This window comes from Capricornis sumatraensis, chromosome 10 (genome assembly GCF_032405125.1).
Source record: "Capricornis sumatraensis isolate serow.1 chromosome 10, serow.2, whole genome shotgun sequence".
Classification (NCBI taxonomy): domain Eukaryota; kingdom Metazoa; phylum Chordata; class Mammalia; order Artiodactyla; family Bovidae; genus Capricornis; species Capricornis sumatraensis.
This window is the reverse complement of record NC_091078.1, coordinates 27,853,386-27,874,762: the sequence shown is the minus strand read 5'-3', so window position 1 is coordinate 27,874,762 and position 21,377 is coordinate 27,853,386. Positions and strand designations below refer to the sequence as shown.

Below are 21,377 nucleotides of genomic sequence, written 5' to 3'. Positions count from 1 at the left end.
AGAATCTCTTTTGGTTCCTAATTTATCTTTCCTATGTTTAGTTGGAGGCCACCCAGGCATTTTCTAACATATGATGTTTCAAATGAGATATGGTAACAGTTACACACTAGTGTATATAAAATAGATAAACTATAAGGACCTATTATATAGCACAGGGAACTATATTCAATATCTTGTAATAACCTATACTGGGAAAGAATCTAAAAAGACTACATATAGTCATATATATATACATATATATGATCCATATATATGTGTGAGTATATATATATATATATAGTCTTTCTGTAGTGATTCAGCTATACATATATATCACTGAATCATGTGTTGTACACCTAAAACATTATAAATCAACTATGCTTCCATTTTTTTTAATGATATATGGTAAAATATAAAATTTAGAAGGAATTTTTCACCTAGATGAAGGGGACATGGTGAGAAGAGACAATGAAGAGGTGAAGAGAAAGTCAGTACTTCTCTGTCTCCTGAGAGGGTGTCAGAAGTGACCCAGGACATGCTTAGCTCTTCCTTCTCTCAGTCCTTTTTGCCTCCCTGGCTCTTCCCATGCCTGACTCCTCTCTCTAACAGGCTCAGCTCCCTGATCGCCTCCCAGCAAGACATCTCACTTTCCACTCAGTAGAACCTTCCCCAAGTCCTCCATCCATCTATAACCCAGCCCATTTAGCCCTTCACTGTTCTGCTCACTCACTTGTTGACTTGCTTATTGCTAATTATCAGCACATCTGGGTTTTTTTTTCTTCCCATTTCACTAGGTATAATTGACACACAGTACTGTATGAGTTTAAGGTATACAGCATAATTATTTGACTTATATACATCATGAAATAATGACCACATAAATTTAATGAACATCCATCATCTCATACAGATACAAAATAAAAGCAAAAGGAAAAAAATATTTTTCCTTATGATGAGAACTCTTTAAGATTTACTCTCAGCCACCTTCACCTGGGGCTTCCGAGGTAGTGCTAGTGGCTAAGACCCTGCAGGCCAATGCAGGAGCCGTAAGAGACACGAGTTGGAGTTTAATCCCTGAGCCAGGAAGATCCCTTGGAGGAGGGGAGGCCATGGCAATCCACTCCAGTATTCTTACCTGGAGGATCCCATGGACAGGGGAGCCTGGCAGGCTATAATTCATAGGGGCACACAGAGTCAGACCCAAGTGAAGCAGTTATCACTCATGCACAGGAGCACGCATGCGTGTACTTTCATATCTAACATAGAGCAGTATTAATTGTTTCAATCATGTTGTACATCACATCCCCCATACTTATTTGTCTCATAACTGAAAGTTTGTACCTTTTGACCTTCATCCAGTTCCCCCTCAGCACACCTGTTTATTATTCATTTATTTTCTGAGTCCTCTAACTAAAACCTGAGTTCTTTTAGGGCAGGATTTTACCTGTTTTATTCACCTCCACTTTCTTGGCACTAAAAAGAATATCTAACACGTTTGAGATGTACCAGGTATTTTTGCTGAATGAAGAATAATAAGGCTCTGTGCTTCCTCCAGAGAAAAGTGCTCTCTTTCCCACCCTCACTTCCCTCAGGATGTCCATTACCTACCCAGCCTCCACTTCTCTCCCACCCGTTTTTCCTGCTCCCGTTCACACGCTGTAAAGTCCCCTCCCCCTCCCCACACACCATAACCCCCACCCCGCCTCCTTCCCCCACGCCAACCCCCACCCCGGCTATCACTCCTCCTCACATCCTATCTCTGGGAAATTGTTAGTGTATTAATATCCTTGCTCTTCCAATCGCCAACTCAGTGATCTCAAGTAAAATGATTTAACAGCTTTGTGTCTCAGATTCCTCATCTCAAAATGGGAGAAAACAGAAAATAACTATAGCCGCTGTCAAGATCACGTGGGAAATTCTGTAAAACACTTGAAAGAGCCTGAACATCACTAAATGCTAAATATTCATAATAATTCTTATCCCCACATATTTGAACACATCATTGAACTGCTACCTTTGATTTTAAAACCTCAAATGTGTTTGCTTTCTGTTTCTTCACATAGTATCTAGCGTGTCATGCCCACTTATTAAGCAAGTGAACAAAAGTGGTTGTCTGATTCAACTTAATAAAGGGAAACAGAAATAATGAAGTAACCAAGTCAGTAAGATATTTTGTTCACTCAAAGATATGTACCTTGTATTCTTGAAATTTTGATGAAGAAAGCTCAGTGCTTAAAATTCTGTACTTTCAGCAATAAATTAAACATATTTTTACATATTCTCAGATAATGTCTGCTTGAAAGTGAACAGGCTTCAAATTTGTCAAAGTCTTGGTCACTTTTTTTCTCTCCTGAGCAATGTTTTATCAGTATTAGCTGGAAAGGAACTGGAAATCTTGTCTGCTACTGGACTCTACCTAAATGATAATTCATGGGGCTTCCTAGGTCGCACTCATGATAAAGAACCCACCTGCTAATGCAGGAGATATGAGAGATGCAGTTCGATCCCTGGATCAGGAATATCCCCTGGAGGAGGGCATGGCAAGTCACTCCAGTATCCTTGCCTGGAGAATCCCATGGACAGAGGAGCCTGGCAGGCTACTGTCCATAGGGCTGCAATGAATCAGACACCACTAAAGCAACTTGGCACACGGGCATGCAAATGGTAATTCACAGATCCTTTTGATTGTTGCCCAGACAATAGAAAATAAAATCAAGGAAAAAATTAAGCAGTAATCAAACTTAGAGAATGAACTTATGGTTGTGGGGGAGCTGGGGGAAGAATGAGGGGGAAGAAATAGTTCACGAGTTTGGGATGGACATGCACACACTGCTATATTTAAAACGTATAACCAACACAGGGAACTCTGCTCAGTGTTATGTGGCAGTCTGGATGGGAGGGGAGTTTGGGGGAGAATGGATACATGTATATGCAAAGCTGAGTCCCTTTGCTGTCCACCTAAAGCTGTCACAACATTGTTAATTGGTAATACTACAATATAAAATGAAAAGTTTTTTAAAAATAAAGCAGTGATACTAATTTTTATCTTAAATGAATATAAGTGAATAGCAGATGAAATTAATAAATACTAGGGCAAAAGAACCAAATTCCACCAGCACACATTTCTTGGGCTTCATGAGGAATGTGTCATTGGCTTCCCTTCTTTACCCTATATGATCCCCCAAAATTAAGCTTTTCCAACTGGCAAGTTCTTAGTGCTGATGTAATGTTGCCTGTCCCTGGACAGCTGAGCTCAGCAGCTCTAGTTCCATTTTTCCTTTCCAAAGAATAGCTAAAGAAACATTCTTTGGATAAGTGTAATATGTTTGCTATGTTACAAGAAATTTTGTTCACATTTTCCTCTATAGCTCTGTTTATTGCCCCATTATTTCTATAGATTTGATTTATTTGGGGCCAGGTACAAATTTTAATAAAAAGAAAAAAGTTCAAACCAGCCCAGAGCAGTCTAAAGGAGGCTTATAGATCTAATGTTCCAGAAAAGACACTTTCATTTCATGTATGCACAGAGTTTAGTCCACCGTTCAGACCTCGATTGATGGATTGATTTTTAATATGAGAGGGTTTTCCCTCTCTCTCCTCTTCCTTTCTCTTCTCCTTTTTTTCCTCCTCTCATTCTCTCCCTCCTCCTCCCTGCCAGCTACCCTCCCCTCCACCTCCCACTTCTTGACTAGTACATAGATAATGTATTCAATTGATACAAAGGATAATTCTTTGATAAGTTTGTTTTTAAAGAAACTGAGGCAATAATATATACAACGCTGTAACTTTATCCTGACAATGTATCATGGACATTCCTCAAAGTCAATACTAAAACCTACCACATTATTTTCAATACCAGCAAAATATTCTATAGTATGGGTAGTGTACAATTTTTCACAATCTCTAGATGAATGGTCAGGTCGCTTTTAGCTCTATTTTCCACTATCAAGATGAAATTTAGTATTTTTGAATGTATGTCTTTAAGTTCTATAGGGTAGAATAAAAGGTGTAAGACAAATGGATTAAAAGGTAACATATATATTTATATAGATCTCTATAGTAACATGTTCATAGAGGTATAGATGCTGCCATAACTTTGTCTTTTAAAATATCATTTTAGCATTCCATTTTCTGATTTTTTTCCTCAAATTCATGAAAGAACATTGTGTGAGCTTTGTCCATCACGCAAATGATCATATTTATAGACTCAGCTGTAGTTGATAGCAACAGTAGAACAAAGTTTTACTAATTACATTTGTACTTAGATCATTTTACAAAGATTCCTTTGTTCCTGAATTTGTATAATAAACCAAGTCTATCAAGGTTTTTTTTTTTTTGGCATATTCTCAAATATGGTCTAGATATTGAGTCAGCTTTTTTTTTTTTTTTTTTTTTAGTGCTATATACAAGGTAGCTCAGATTGTAAAGAACCCTCCTGTAATGCAGGAGACCAGAGTTCAATCCTTGGGTTAGGAAGATCTCCTGGAGAAGGAAATGGCAACCCACTCCAGTATTCTTGCCTGGAGGATTCCATGCCCAGAGGAGCCTGGTGGGCTGTAGTCCATGGGGTTGCAAAGAGTTGAACATGACTGAGTGACTAACACTTTCACTTTACACACTTTTGCTATAATATAAAATATACATCATGGTCCTATTCTAAAACAAAGGTGAGAATTGTTTTCTACTTTTTGGCCCTGAACCAATGGTTTATTGGCTAGCCTCTCAAAGTTTTTTAACTTGAAAATGTGTCCACTTGACATAGAATAATTTTTAATAAGAAAAAGTCTAGGATCTCGAAAAGACCATCTCTTTTGTATTCACTGATCATCAACATGTATCATTTCATCTAATTCATAATAACCTATAAGATATGTATTTATAGATAAGGAAACTGAGACTGGAAAAGGTTAAGCAACTTGTTCAATGCCTCACAGCAAGTAAGTAGGAAAACCCAGATTTTACTCCATTATCTGTCTGATTTTGAGTCCATACTCTCTATACAAACATTCCCCTAGTTTCCTGTTTAACTTGACACATTGGCCATCACCTGTTTTGGTCCCAGCCTTTTTTCTTTTCTTGGTTTTAAGTTACATGTCCATCTTAGCAGCCAGTGGTCAATGGCTGAAGGTGCCATCGACTAGAGTATTTCTACACAACTGGCATGCAATTTTGACTTAATGTGAACTGAGCCCTCTTGTCCACTCTTGGAGAAGAAAGAGGATGTTTCAGCGCCAGTTAAGCTCGTCCTTCTTCTGAGGCTGACATTTTTTCCAGAGCCCTGATGGTGGCTGCTGGCAGGACTACTTTCCATGGAACATATATCAGCCTCAGTCTTCATCCTCCCCTTACTGAAGATCTTTTCTACCCCAGCATGTTAAAGCTACTCAGTAAACACTAAATCAGTCTCATGTGAAATGTTTGCTAGATGAACACTTTTCTCCCTTTTGTTTCTTTAACCCTAAGGCTTATCTGGGGAACTAATACCATTTATCTTTGAGACTTCCAAAAGACACGCTGAAAAGTACCTCAGATCTCTCCTATTTAATAAGCTGTTAATGAGGGGAGGGTTAGTGACATGGTTCCAGTCCTTATTGTATTAAATTAAGGTTCTACTTGAATAATTTCTTCACTGATAAGTCTAGAAATTTTTCAACATTGGAAAATTTAAGGAAGAGTCACATCATTTTAACAGACAACACATTCTCTCCCTTGGATTGTCGTGAAATACACAGCCTGTTATAGTTTAATATGTAAAATCGTCAAAAGGGTTTTTTTTTCTTTTTTTACTTAATATGCCATCATGTATATAATTCTTGAATTGGTTAATAGTATTTTCCTCTTTTTCATAGCAGTACGATTTTTTTTAAATATGGACATACATGAAAACACAGACTCTTTTAAAAATAATGATAATAATAATAATTCAGGAAGACGACTAACTCAGATAGTTGGGATAAAAATCTCCTGGGAGTGGAGCGATAGAGATAGCCGGTCTTGTAAATGGCAGGAAATCTTTCTCTCAATTCTTTGATTGCCATCCAAGTCTTTGGGAAGGAAATAAACCATCAGGCAGAACCTGTAGTGTGGCACGTTGAGTTTAAGGCTGAACCACTGCGTACCAATCCCTTCCCCAGCATCGCAACCCCTCTTTGACAAGATGGACTGACCACTAACCAAGGCTGTGAAGCAACCCCGGATGCTTCACAGGGCTTGATGCCAAGCCAGGGCGCCCTGGGCTGGTACAAGCGAAGCGGCTAAAACCACAGACGTGCTGCGAGTGGCTTCTTGCCCCTGGACGCTGCCCGATGCGCACAAGCTCTCACTCAGGTCTGCCCAGAGAAGAGCATTCCCATAACTGCACGCACCCAGGCTAAACTGTGCACACTCACACCTCAAATTCAGAATGCCGAGGGCCTGACACCCCTGATGCACTCTCCGCAGAGCAAGCAAGCGCTGCCCTTCTTTTTCCCGTCTTCCAAGTTGCCAGCCCTGGGACTGGGTGGCACGTGGGTGCGACTCGAGCCTTCCCCGTTTTGCCCTGGGACCCTGGGGGCACTTCGGCGTGCCCAAGAGACGCCCAAGCAACCCGCGCTGCTTCGACGCTCCCAGAGAGGACAAAGGGGGTCCACATCCCAGTAAAGAATCGGCAGCCTGCAAGGAGATGGGCCCCAGGGCCGGCCAAGAGTCCCCCAGGGGAGCGTCCCAGGGACTCGGAGCGCCCTCCCTCTCCCGGGGTGCGCTCACCATTTGTAGCCTCTGCCGCGCTTGAATTTGAGGGTCAGCGCCGTTTCCAGAAAGAGCAAGAGATTAAGCAGCGCCAGCAGCCAGTACCACGGCTCCTTCTTCACCACGGTCACTCGCCAGACTCCAACCAGCGAGTGCAGCACGAAGAGGAGCCGGGTGGCCAGAGCGTTGAGCAGGACCAGTCCCTCCATGCCGCCCGGCGCGCGCTGCCCGCGCCCCGCAGACCCGGCCCGCAGCCGGGGGCGGAACGTGACAGCTCCGAGACCTGCGGCGGCTGCAGTCCTCTCACCCTCCCAGAACAGGAGAGAGCCGCGCGCCCCTCCCCCAAACTTCCTGAGAACTCTCCAAAGAGAGGAGATGCTAGCCCCAGCTTTCCAGGCTTTCCGGGGAGTATGGGGCTGCCCTGCTCCGGCTCCCAGGCGTTGTTCTCCTGCTTTTGTCCCTCTCCCCTCCCAGTCCCTGGGGGTCCTCTTTCCATCCCTGCCTTGACCCCCCCACCCCTCAGGCTTCCGTGGGGTCACCGGGAACTTCCCCCGCTGGAAAGAGGAGGGAGGTGCACAAAAGGGCTTGGGGCTGCACACCAGGAAAGGGGAGGGGGTGCGCACGGGGAGTGTCCCTTACTTTTCCACTGAAGGACTTTCATTCACTCACATGTTGTATAGGAACCGGGTCTCCTGGTGACTCTAAGATGGGATGCAGGAAAGCCAGAGAATCTGCTATCCAGGCAGGTTTAGACATACAGATCCAGCCCAATTTGAAGAATTAAAACTTCCCTGGACTAGAGGAAATGAGGCGGGCTAGGTTTTTTTCCCGCAGAGCTCTCAGTACCTCACTTAGCAAGATAGGTAGCTGGGGTTAGCTCTACTTTTGGGACAGGTATTATTAAAACAAATGGATATTCTTTAGTATGTCTCTCCAACCCTCACCCACTACCCTATTTTTTTCCTAAAGGAAATAGAGTGGCAAAACCGGAAGGCAGGGGGACAGTGCAGAGGAGATACAAGATAAAGCCAGGCTTAGATTGGAAGGAGAAATTCATGGAGTGGAGAACTGTACCCTTGACATCAATGACTAATGAGGTAAACTGCCTTTCCAGCATCCGAGGCAAAGAGGAAACTGGAGTCAGGGTTTCCCAAAACACCTCCATGATTTTTGTTTCCTTGTTTGGTTTCCTACCATCTGTACCACTATTTACTTAACATTTTTCCTTAAACGAACTCAAATTTTTACTGAAATAATGTTTAAAGGAAACTTTCTATCACTTATAAATGGAAAATCAGTGTAGTAGGCTACAAGTGGGAGGTAATTGCAAAAATAAATAAGATAAAAATGAAGCTAACTTACTGAGATCGTACTAGAGATTAACTATTACCTTCCAAGGCTCTATGCCTCAGCTTCCTTCTTTCTGGGAAAATAAAGACATGCTGCTGCTGCTGCTAAGTGCTGGGAAAGATTGAAGGCAGGAGGAGAAGGGGACGACAGAGGATGAGATGGGTGGATGGCATCACTGACTCAATGGACATGAGTTTGAGTAAATTCTGGGAGTTGGCAATGGACAGGGAGGCCTGGCGTGCTGCAGTTCACGGGGTCGCAAAGAGTCAGACATGACTGAGTGACTGAACTCAACTCAGTCCTGTTACTACCAAGCAGGAATACTCCCTTGCTCACATTAGTAAAATTAAAAAGTATAACTCAGAGAGAATATTTCTTGGTTAGGTTTATTCAACTGAAAGTCACCCCATACCTTTCTTAAAATTAGGTTGAAATTTCTGAAGTATGTGATAACTGTCTTCATTAGGTGAAAAAAAGATCCAACTGCTTAAAAGAAGTTCACTTATTTCTGGTGATGTGATTAGGGAGATTTCTTTTTTTCCTGTGGAAACCCAGTAGTGATATCCTGGAGCTGTTTCTCATGTGCCCTTCAGTGTAGGCTGATGGCACTGTGACCAGCGACTGTACAGGAGTGATGCATGAGAGCACATAGAGCGTGGAGGGGGAGGTAGCCCGGAGTGCACACAGGAGCCCTAGCCCGGAGTCAGCTGGCTGTCTTGGACTCCTGGCTCAGCCGCTTGCACTGTAAACTCTGTACCTCCATTTCCTCACCTGTAAATGAGGTACGAAGCCTCTTGACTCATGGAGCCATTGTGGGTATAAAAAGAGTTAATACAGGGGTCCCCAGACTCCAGGATCTAATGCCTATTGATCTGAGGTTGAGCTGATGTAATAACAATAGAAATAAAGTGCACAACCAATGTAGCGCACTTGAATCATCCTGAAACCACCCTCCCTCCCACCTGGTCTGTGGAAAAATTGCCTGGTCCCTGGTGCTAAAAAGTTTGAGGACCACTGAATTAATTCATATAAAGCACCTGGCACCTCGTAAGGGCCTGGGCAACCTTGGGACTTACTCCCTGGATCAGGATCGTTAGTCCAGGGGAACTGCTCTTTGAAGATCTGTGACAAGTAATAATAAACGTGGAGAGAAAAATGTGACATTCCTAAGACCTGTCAAAATCCTCTAGTCTAACACCGCCAGGAACACATCTGTTGCTGAACAAATTGGTTTTATTACTATTTAGGGAGGGAGTACACACTCCATGGAGAACTGTGGGGCATCTCACTAAGTTGTTAGAGAGGTTGGAAAAGACTTACTAGAAAGGATTGGTCTTGTGTTAGGTGATTTTAAAAGGGGCTGAAAAAGGCACGGCTTTACTCTAAATCGGATGCTATCAGGAAGTTGGATTAATATTTCTAAGGTTGGGTATCTTAATAAAGCTAAATCAGTGGGGAATGTTTGGCCTTTTTTGTGTGTGTGTGGTTTGAACAATGTTAATGTTTTGGCTGTGTTCAGACACGATTTCAGAGTGATCCACTTATTGTCTCATCCATCACGCTCACAGAGACCTTGCTTGATATCCTGTGAAATGTTTATGTTCACCAGGAGGACACCAAGGCCTAACTACAGTGTCAGACTAGTTGCCTCCTTTAGGAAGTTGCTTTTCTCTTTCTCAGGCCTCCTAGGTGATGCCATCCAACCATCTCATCCTCTGTCGTCCCCTTCTCCTACTTTCAATCTTTCCCTGTATCAGGGTCTTTTCCAATGAGTCAGTTCTTTGCATCAGGTAGCCAAAGTATTGGAGTTTCAGCTTTAGCATCAGTCCTTCTAATGAATATTCAGCACTGATTTCTTTTAGGATGGACTGGATGAATCTCTTTGCAGTCCAAAAGCATCAATTCTTCAGCACTCAGCTTTCTCACATCCATACATGACTACCAAAAAGACCATAGCTTTGACTAGATGGGACCTTTGTTGGCAAAGTAATATCTCTGCTTTTTAATATGCTGTCATGGTTGGTCATAACTTTTCTTCCAAGGAGCAAGTGTCTTTTAATTTCATGGCTACAATCACCATCTTCAGTGATGTTGAAGCCCCCCCAAATAAAGTCTCTCACTGTTTCCACTGTTTCCCCATCTATTTGCCATGAAATGATGGGACTGGATGCTATGATCTTAATTTTTTGAATGTTGAGTTTTAAACCAACTTTTCATTCTCCTCTTTCACCTTCATCAAGAGGCTCTTTAGCTCCTCTTCGCTTTCTGCCATAAGGGTGGTATCATCTGCATATCTCAGGTTATTGATATTTTTCCCAGCAATCTTTTTTTTTTTTCTCCCAGCAATCTTGATTCCAGCTTGTGCTTCATTCAGCCCAGCATTTCACATGATGTACATTGCATATAAGTTAAATAAGCAGGGTGACAATATACAGCCTTGACATAATCCTTTCCCAATCTGGAACCAGTTTAGTTCTCATTTTTTTATCCTTTAAGAAATCATCTTTCTTGCTTTGTTCTGGGCAAGGCAGTTTGAACAGGAGATGACAGAGGCATGGCAGGCATATTGATTGACACACCTAGTACCATCTAGCTCTTGGGTTGACCCATACAAACCCTACACCTGCAGTGCTAGAGTTGTCCCTGCCTGATACTATCCAAATATCATGCAATTATGGACCCACTTATGGCCTGTCAGTAGCGATGCATACCAAAGTCATGTCTACACCCAGAGCCACCAAAGTTGCAGGCTGGCCTCAAAAGTCACAACCTCTTTTTAATATTCATTTCTCCCTTAGCCCCATTTTGATCCTATTCAGACATCACTTTAATGCACACACTCAGTAGCAGTGATGTCAAAGTAAGGAGGGTTCCCCTGAGCCTCTGAGAGCTGGTGCTTAACGTATCTCATTCAGGCCTTGGTAGAGCTGTCTTTACCCCATCTCCCAGCCCTGGTTAATGCAAAGATCCACATCCACTCCCAAGGATGCTCTGACTCTCTTTACATCTTTACTGAGAGTCTCCCTCAGCTGACCCCCATCTCTCTTTAAAGAACATTTCTCAGATTTTAGCTGGAGATCATTGATGACCCTAGGTTAGAAGTAGAGATGGTCCCCAATATAGAAAGTCTGAATATAGTTACTGAATAAATATCTTTACTGAATAAATATCTCATGCATAACTGTTCTTTGCACTTGCTGATGTGACTTAAACTTCTTAGGTGTTCTCATAGAAAGAACCATGCTCACCTCTGTTCTCTTAGACTGTTTTCTTTTGCTCTGCTATCTCCATTGACCCCCTCCAACTGTATTCTATCCTGAAACTCCTCAAAATGTCCAGTCCATAATGTTTTCTAGCAGTGTTTTAATTGCATCCTTTCTGGCTTTCAAAATATTTTCTGTTATTTAAGAGGTGAAGTCCTAGCTCTTACTTCACGAACTTTAACTAGGAAGCTCACCGATTTATTTGCTCTTCTGAAACATATGGATTAAATAGGAACTTTGCAGCCATTGCACATTATATATAATAGGAGAGGAAACACAGAGTTTTACTAAGTTAGTAATAACCATAATAATTACTCTTCTTTAAAAAAGTAAAAGTCACTGGTAATTGTCAATCTTCAGACACTTTAAAAGCTAGCAGGAAAGAAGAATCTGAAGTGTAGGAGAAGGGTCTGGAATGAGGCTGCCTTCAAGTTGCAGTCTTCAAGCCTTGGCACCATCTCTTAAGTGATTGTTGGCAAGTTATCTATTCTCTTTGAGCTTTGTTTTTTCATCTATAAGGTAAGAATAATGATGATACCTTCATCTATTAAGAGGGCTAAATTGATTGATATTTCTAACATGCTAACAAAAATGCCCCAAATATATCAGGCACTCAGTAAATATTTCTTGAATAAATCAATTAAAATATGAATGAGGGCTGAATAAACAACACCCCAAAACAGAAACATATTATTCCCCATCTGGTATCATTGCTGAGTCATCTCCTAAGGCCAGCTGGTTGTAAATGATGGGGTAAATACTAAAGTAGTCAGTGTCATCGGTATGAGCTCAATGCTTCATTCTATCACATGAAAGGAGATCAGATCCATGGAAACATGGCATGATTGATGATAAATCAGTCTAAAAATGCTGGTGGTTTTACTACCCTGAATAGTGTGAGACTCATCCTTTAGGATAGCTAAATAATTAAGATTTTGGCTTGGGAGTCATGCAGCTTGGGTTTGAGTCACCATTCCTGTCAGGGGCTGAATTATGTCCTCCCAATATCCATGTTAAAGTCCCAATCCCTAACTGTTGTTCAGTCACTCAGCCACGTCTGTCCCTTTGCAACCCCATGGACTGCAGCATGCCAGTCGTCTCTGTTCTTCACCATCTCCTGGAGTTTGCTCAAACTCATGTCCATTGACTCAGCGATGCCATGCAGCCGTCTCATTTTCTGTCATCCCCTTCTTCTCCTGCCTTCAATCTTTCCCAGCATCAGGGTCTTTTCTAATGAGTCAGTTCTTCGCATCAAATGGCCAAAGTATTGGAGTTTCAGCTTTAGCATCCATCCTTCCAATGAATATTCAGGATTGACTGGTTGGATCTCCTTGCAGTCCAAGGGACTCTCAAGAGTCTTCTCCAACATGACAGTTCAAAAGCATCAATTCTTCGGTGCTCAGCCTTCCTTATGTTCCAACTCTCACATCCATACAATTCCTTGCACTATAACTCAGAATGTACCTGGATTTCAAGACAAGGTCTTTAAAGCAATGATTAAATTAAAATGGAGCCATTCAGACGGATTACAATCCAATTTGACTGGTGTCCTTATAAAAAGAGGAAATTTAGATGCACAGAGACAACTGGGATGTGTATGCACAGAGGAAAGGCCATGTGAGAATTCAGTGAGGAGGTGGCCGTTTGCAAGACAAGGAGAGAGAGACCTCAGACATAAACAGACCTGTCAACACTTTGATCTTGAGCCCTCTGTGAACTAGGACTATGAGAAAGTAAGTATCTGTTCTTGAAGCCACTCATTCTATGGTATTTGACTATGGCAGCCCTAGCAAACTAAATGCTTCAAGAATATGATCTGGGTAAATTTGGGTGTTTCTTTACCTCGCTAAGCCTCAGTTTTCTCATTTGCAAAATGAGAATATTAAGTAGCACTTAAACCATAGATTTTGAGGATAAAGTGAGATTATTGCTTAACAGAGATCTGCCTTACCTTATAAAATATTACTCACTCAGTTGTGTCTGTCTCTTTGCGATGCCATGGACAGAAGCCCGCCAGTCTCCTCTATCCATGAAATTCTCCAGGCAGGGATACTGTAGTGAGGAATCCCTTCTCCAGGGAATCTTCCCGACCCAGAGATCAAACCCAGGTCTCCTGCATTGCAGGCAGATTATGTACCCTGTAAGTCACCAGGGGATATTAGCTATTATTATTATCACTATCATTATAATATCGATGATTATTATTGGTGTTATTAATGTCCCCAGAGGGGCAGTTATTGGGCCCCCTTCCTATCTGATTGAAAAATGAACAACATTGTTACACATCCAAAATGTTATATCTCTTTGTAAATCACAAGCCTGTTTTACAGGTGAGGAAACAACTTCCTTTTAAGGATTTTTGAGGTCTAATAAAAAGGCTTGAATCTTTAAGAAAATCACATATGACTATTGAACACAAAACCATCAGTTTGAGAAAGGAGAGTTCATTCCAAATGTGAATTTAAATTATGATTGGTTCATGTAGGTTTTTTTAATGTTTTTTATTTTTGCCTGCACTGGGTCTTGTTGCTTCCCACAGGCCTTTCTCTAGCTGCAGCAAGTGGGGGCTTCTCTATAGTTGTGGAGCACGGACTTGTCGTTGTGGTGGCTTCTCTTGTTGTGGAGCGTGGGCTCTAGAGTGCCCGGGCTTCATGTAGTTGCGTCACGTGGGCTTTGTTGCCCTGCGGCAGGTAGAATCTTCCTGGACCAGGGATCAAATCCATGTCCCCTGCACTGGCAGGCAGATTCTTTACCACTAGACCACCAGGGAAGTACCATGTAGTTTGTGGTTACTTGATTGGTTGATTGGACCTGTTGATCCATTTTGGATTTGTTCAGATAAGCCTAGGATTATAGCTGTAGCCATGAAGATAACATGTATCATTTAATCATGAGAATTCTTAACCACAAGAGCACTGAAACGAACATATACTTGAAAGCATTCTAAAACATTGCTTCTTATAAATGCTTCTTTTGAACGTGATTTAGAAGAAGTGGTTGAGGGTTAGGGAGAGATTGATTGAGTGCAGTTACAATGCCTTAGTTCTGGCCCCCACCTCAGGGTCTTCCTTTGTAAAATGGGGCTGAGAACGCCAGGCTTGTATACACCATGATCCTTAAAAGAGTCACATGACATAATGAAGAGGAAGTCGCTCCATCAAAGGACTCTGAGGTCAAGGTTAACTTTACAGTTATCAGTCAAGTTGGTGTACATTCCCTTGATATGATGTGAGGAGAAGAGCTCTTCTCTGTGGTCTTCCTCCCCCAAACCTATACCCCCCGTCTATCCATGAGAAAAATACCAGACAAACTTAAATCGAGGGACATTCTGCAGGATCCCCTCCCAGTACTTCTCAAAACCATCACAGTCATGAAAAACCAGCAAAGACAAAGAAACTCTCACAGCCCAGAGGAAATTAGGAGACATGGTGACTCAATGTGGTATCCTGGACGGGATCCTAGAACAGAAAAAGGAGATTAGTGGAAAACTAGTGAAGTCCTAATGAGGGCTAAAGTTTGGTTCATAGTAATGTAAGATATTAACAAAATGGAAGCTGGATGAGAGGTATACAGGAGCTCTGAACTATTTTTGGAAACTTTATGTAAAGCTATAATTATTATAAAATTTAAAAGTATTTTTAAAACAGGAAATTGATATACTAATATAAGATTTATTTATTTCATTTTATTTGAAAGCAGCTTATAAATTCAAAAACTCACTTTAGAAATTTCAGGTAAAGGAATTATTGGGTAATAATTTGAAAATACTTTTAGGATAGCAGAGTTAACTAGTTTTCTCTATTACTCATGCATAGAGCCTCTGGTTTGTTATCATTGTCATCAAAAAAGTCATCTCATTACTGAAGAGTCCACTGAGTTTACTAAGTCTTGTCTCCTCATTTTGCAAACGAGGCCCAGAATGGGCAGGTGACTTATTTAAAGTTTATAATAGTATTGATAATGGGAAGCAAAAGATACTTTTATTGCACAAAAAATATGAATAAATATGTAAAGAAATACATGCACACATATGTCATATACTGCATTATCTAGAAAGTATTTCTTTTTGATATAAATGAGATGTGAAAGCACAGAATGGTCTCTATAGTGAGTCTGCTTTTTTTTTTTGAGTGTTATTTTTTTGTTTTGTCTAGACTTAAGGAAACACATCCAGCTGAGTTTAGGAAGTAAATTGATAACAAAAACAATAAATGAAACTGTGTCACTCTTATGTGAAAGGCCTGCACCAGACTGATGCCTTAAAAGTGAGCAGTATCAGGTGTCTGACCTTGAGGCCCTCCCAACCTGGTCCAGGCAGCCAACACCTAAGCAGTTTATACTAGCATGTCGGAAGCAAAGGGTTAGATGGCTATGCCAAGAAAGCTCTGAGGAGTCACCTGACCCAACGAGGGGCCCAGCCTGATGGAGCCCTCCTAGAATGAATGACCACCTGAAATGCTTTACAAGAGGAGTGAGGAGTTGGCCAAATGGAGAGGAAGGAGGAAGGGACTCCAGGCAGGAAAAGGGACTCCGTGTCCTCTGAGGTTGCAGAGAAGGAAGGAAGCGTGTGGATTTAGATAAGGCAGAGGATGAAAGGAGACAGGAAGATGACAGAGATCAGGCCTGAGGACTTCAGCCTTCACAGTGAAGTAGGGTATGAGCCCAAGCACTGACAGTGAGGGGTGGGTGCTGGCTGGAGGTCTGGATGAACATGGTAAAGCCTTGGGCCCATATCTGAGGGCAAAGAGAGTAGGCTGTAAGCAGAGGCAAGCAAAGGGTGCATGACAAATTCTGAGTATTAGCACCAGTGCAGAGGAACATGAAGTTTCCTCTGCAGTCTCCAACGGTCCAGCTATAGAGAGAGCATAGAGCAAGCGGGATGTAGCATTCATCTTGGGCTCAGTTTTCCCAGACAGGGGGAACAGAGGGTAGGAGCCCAAGAGAACCAAGGATGGTGACTATTTGCTGTTCAGACCTCAGTTGTAAATGTCATGGCGGGGCAGAAAGGGAAAGTGGGGAGGTCAGCTGACTGGAAGAAAACAAAGACAGCGTGAGAGCTGATGTTCCTGTAAGGATAAGGGAAAGTCAAAGTCTCTCTCTCTCTTTTTTCTTTTTTAATTAAATTTGATTGGCATATAGTTGCTTTACAATGTTGTGTTAATTTCTACTATACAGCAAAATGAATTAGCTATAAACTTAGTCGCTCAGCTGTGTCCGACTCTTTGCAATTCCATGAACATAGCCTGCCAGGCTGCTCTGACTGTGGCATTCTCCAGGTAAGAATACTGGAGGGGGTATCCATTCCCTTCTCCAGAGGATGTTCCCAACCCAAGGATCAAACTCTGGTCTTGAGTGGAGGGGGTCTGTTCGGCCCAGTGACCCAGCTGCTGTCCCTCCTTGTGTCTCATTGAGTGACTGCTGACAAGCCACTGCGGCTCCTGGGCCAAGATGCCTTCCTGGGGAAGATGAGTGAACCTCCATAGCTGATGGCAGACCCCTCCCCTCTCAAAGACTGGAGGAGTCTCTGCTTCAGTTTCCCCATCTGGACAGCAGAGGGCTCTGCCTGTCCTCCATTGATATCATTAAGGAACCCCAGCTGGGATCCCCTATTCAGTGCTGACCGCCCCCCACACACATACACAGCAGCTGCTCCTCCAACCACACCCCTCCTCCTGCTCCCCCATCCACAGCCCTTGAACCTGGCCAGCTTCCCCCTAACCAGGTCACCAGATGGGCTCCTGAGACCCTCCCCCTGGCAAAAGGCTGCCCGCGTGCAGCTCATTCCACTGGGGGTGTGCACTTGACCTTGGACTAGCAAATAGAGGCCTGGAGTGGGGGGTCAATGTGCCTCAGATTCCTTCCCAACAACACTGAATTTTTATAATATCTAAAAATTGAGGGGGCTTCGCTGGTGGCTCAGGTGGTAAAGAATCCTCCTGCAATGCAGGAAATATGGGTTTGATCCCTGGGTCAGGAGGATCCCCCGGAGAAGGAAATGGCAACCCATTCCAGTACTCTTGCTTGGAGAATCCCTTGGACAAAGGCGCCTGGTGGGTTACAGTCCGTGGAGTTGCAGAGTCAGACACAACTGAGCTATTGATACACACACTGCATTGCAGGCAGATTTTTTACTGTCTGAGACACCAGGGAAGCCCCCTGGTATGTATGTATGTGTGTGTATGTATGTATATATATATATATAATATCCCTTCTTTTTTGGATTTCCTTCTCATTTAGGTCACCACAGAGTACAGAGTAGATTTCCTTGTGCTATATAATGGTGGTGGTGGTTTAGTTGCTAAGTCAAGTCTGACTCTTGTGACAAGCTCCTCTGTCCATGGGATTTCCCAGGCAAGAATACTGGAGAGGGTTGCCATTTCCTTCTCCAGGGGATCTTCCCAACCCAAGCATTGAACCCACATCTCTTACCTTGCAGGTGGACTCCTGCACTGCAGGCAGATCTTTACCAACTGAGCTACAAGGGAAGCCCGTGCTGTAGAGTAGGTTCTCATTAGTTTCCTGTTTTGTACGTAGTATCGATAGTGTATATATGTCCATCCCAATCTCCCAGTTCATCTCACCCCTTCCCCTGCTTGGTATCCATATATTTATTCTCTACATCTGTCTCTATTTCTGTTTGCAAATAAGATCACCTTAACCATTTTTCTAGATTTCACATGTATGCATTAATATATGATATTTGTTTTTCTCTTTTTGACTTATTTCACTCTGTTTGATACCCTCTAGGTCCAACCATGTCTCTTAAAACTAAATATGTTAGAAAAGAAAACATCCATGTGTCTAGCTTCTGAGTAAATAAAAGGAAGTGTATGGGGTTTAAGAGAAGCAGAAGATGTTAAACCCAGGTGCCATTGCCTTCAACACTTATAAGGAGGGCAAAGCTCCGTAGGGTGTCAGGAGAATGTATCTGGGGTGTTGGGATTGTTGGGGATACAGAATTGAAGAACAGTAAGGTGCCACTAGCGGTGAAGAACCCACATATCAATGCAGGAAAAGAAAGAGATGTGGGTTCGATCCCTGGGTCTGGAAGATCCCCTGGAGGAGGGTGTGGTAACCCACTCCAGTATTCTTGCCTGGAGATCCCATGAACAGAGGAGCCTAGTGGGCCACAGTCCATGGGGTCACACAGAGTCAGACACGACTAAAGGGACTTAGAACACACAAGGGATAAAAACACAGCAAAGAAAGGAGATGGAGTGCTAGGAGATGGAGTGGACCAAGGATTAGAGAAAACGGGAAGAATGATCAGAATAGATGCTCCTAATGTAACTGGGAAAGAAACAGCTCATGGTGAAGGGCTTAGGTACCAAGTGACCATAACTATGTAATGACAGGCAAGTACATTCATCTAAGCCGCTCTTCCCTCATTGTAAGAGTTCTGCTCTAACAGGCTATTGTGGCACTGAAGAGAATAATGCACCCGGACCACAGTAAATGGTACCTACTAAAGAAGAGACAACGTTGGCGCTATGGCTGAGAATCCTGGGTGGTCTGGCTAGTCTATGTAAGACCTGCATACAGAGAGGTGGTGATGCCTAGGCACCAGGCAGGTAGAGCAGCAGTTGGGGGTCTAATATGACCAAGAGCTTAGATTTGAAAACTTATGCATGCGTGCATGCTAAGTTGCTCAGTCATGTCTGACTCTGTGACCCTGTGGACTATAGCCCACCAGGCTCCTCTGTCCATGGGATTCTCCAGGCAACAACACTGGAATGGGTTGCCTTACCCTCCTCCAGGTTGAAAACCCTAGCAAGAGTTTACTATTGAAGCCTACTTTGAAATTTTTAAAAAAAATGGTGGAGATCGATATCCAAAATCATTACTGCAGATATGTGTTTTAAAATCAGTTCTCTTTTTGGACCTGATGGCACCCCAGAAGGCTTATTTGCTTGTAGATGAAGAGGAGGCATACCCATGGCAGAAAGTAGAGGGAAAGAGTGTGGAATTTAATAAGGAACACAAACAAAGAGACAAAGGAAAATCTTTACGGAGGCAACACTGTCAAGTGAACTCAACCAAATTCTGAATTCCGTGGCTCTGGGCGCAGGTTCTGTGTGTTCATGAGGAAGAGCCATTCATGAGATCCAGAGGGTCTTTTGCACTCATTATTTCTAACAAGTTGGTTATGTTTATAAAATAGAATCATAACTACATCTGGAACTTTTACACAGAAATTAAGGTTGACGTATATGCCAGAATGATTTATATTCCCTGATAAGATGGTAAAGTAAAGATTTATTTTACTTTGCACTCTCACAGCTTGGATTATTATTCATACTTTATTTTGCAAATTGGTGGTAACCCAACTGCAGCCAAATCAAGAGTTCACATGCCAAGTTTTAGTCTGGAAAAGTTTTGCATCCAATATAGACTTGGCCACAAAAATGAGGAGATCGAATAATAGAAGAGAAAAGAAAGTGTTTTATGCACTCGGGAGGTCAAAAACAGATGTGACTAGGGTTCTCACGGAGTATGGCTAGCTAACATCTGGTAATCCCTAATGCCCTTCACTGTCCATTTGTAAGTTTTCCCCCAATGTTTAATATCAACAGCTATTCAGGAACGTAGTGACTTGCACAAAAAATAAAATAAAATTTATAGATATGAAAGACAAAGCCAGAAAATTACCCTGTTCTTGGCTTTCATCCTTTCTGGGCAAGCACTTCGTATTTTCTTTCTGTCGATGCTATGTGTAATAAAGCTATATGATTGGTTAGATTTCGATGGGGCTGAATGTGTGTTGTCTTGTTTCTTTTGTATGACTCAGTAAAAAAAAAGAAACATAAAACCTTATGCTGACTTTAATCAGAGAACTCTGGATTTTTTTGTTTCTGTGTAACCTGAAGAAAAAAATGAGAAAATAGTCCCTGAAGGACAAGTTGTGCCTATAGCAGGGGAGGAAGGCAAGAAAGGATTGTTGAGGAAGGTGGATAAATTAGCCCATCTTTTCTTGGCCCAGTCTCTCTGATTTCTTGTTCCCTTTCAAACAACTCCCTTCTACAAAGACCACTCCCACAAACTGCAGAATTTGTCAAGTAATTTACAGAGGAGGGCAGACATGTCTGTATTTCCAGCCACAAAGGTTACAAAGGCTGAGGGACACAACTGCAAAGCTGATGGCTGCTAAACGCAGCATGAAAGGTTGGACATATGCTCCTTACTTGTCCATAGATCTATCTTGTATTATATAAATTAGAAGAAGTCTAGACATTCCTTTGGCAGATTAGTCAGGCCCACAAAATTGATTAATTAATAACTGATTCAGAAATGATAACAAGGTATCAACTTGTATGCCTACTCAGGTCCTCTGGTAGTAGCTGCCAGGAATACAAAGTATTAGAAGAATGCTAAAGCTCTTCCCAAGCTCAATGGGAAAGGGCATTCCTGGTAGACTTTGGATGTTGGCCAGGGCAGTGGGCAGGGAGGGTAGCAGCCCGTGAGCCACTTAGTAACCATCCTTGCTTTAACCTATGGTGTTTGTCATGATAAGATCTGTTTCCTAAGGTTTGGGAATTTTTATTCAAATTACACCCACAGTCACACATGCACGTGCATGTCATACAGTAATTCATTAGATCATTTGATGACACTCTGTATCTTTAGAAGAGCTTTTTTAAGTCATCTGATGAGATTCTAAAGTGATCTTATAACACAGAATGCAGATGTGTTTCTATCCCCCTCTCTGAATGAAGAACTAGATTTCAGAGCAGATAACTCATCCTAGGTCATGCTACCAGTAAGTAGAGAATTTAGGAAATACTTTGTAGTCATTTTAATGTTTTGTAATCCCTCAAATTTCTGACTAAAATTAGGAGTCATAGAATTGAGAATTCTGACTATGATTTCCTGTTTCCTAAATTTTGCAGCAACAAGAACTAAACATGAAATGTTTACAATAAATGTGTATACACATGATTAAGTGACAACTAGTGGGAGACAGCTGGCCTTTGAAATGCATGACTAGTAGTCTGAGTTGTCCAGGAAAAAAGAATGTATTTATGAATGTAATTGTTTATTATAAAGACTGAGTCATGTGCT

General features: G+C 42.2%; 1 protein-coding gene across 1 annotated transcript in view; it reads right to left on the bottom strand.

Moving 5' to 3' along the window:
* TMEM26 (transmembrane protein 26) overlaps positions 1-6,914 on the bottom strand; it is a 64,268-nt gene extending 57,354 nt beyond the window's left edge. The window contains exon 1 of the mRNA XM_068982958.1: positions 6,724-6,914. Within this exon, the coding sequence (XP_068839059.1) occupies positions 6,724-6,914 (191 nt within the window). The remainder of the gene's footprint in view (positions 1-6,723) is intronic.
* Positions 6,915-21,377: the final 14,463 nt, after the last annotated feature.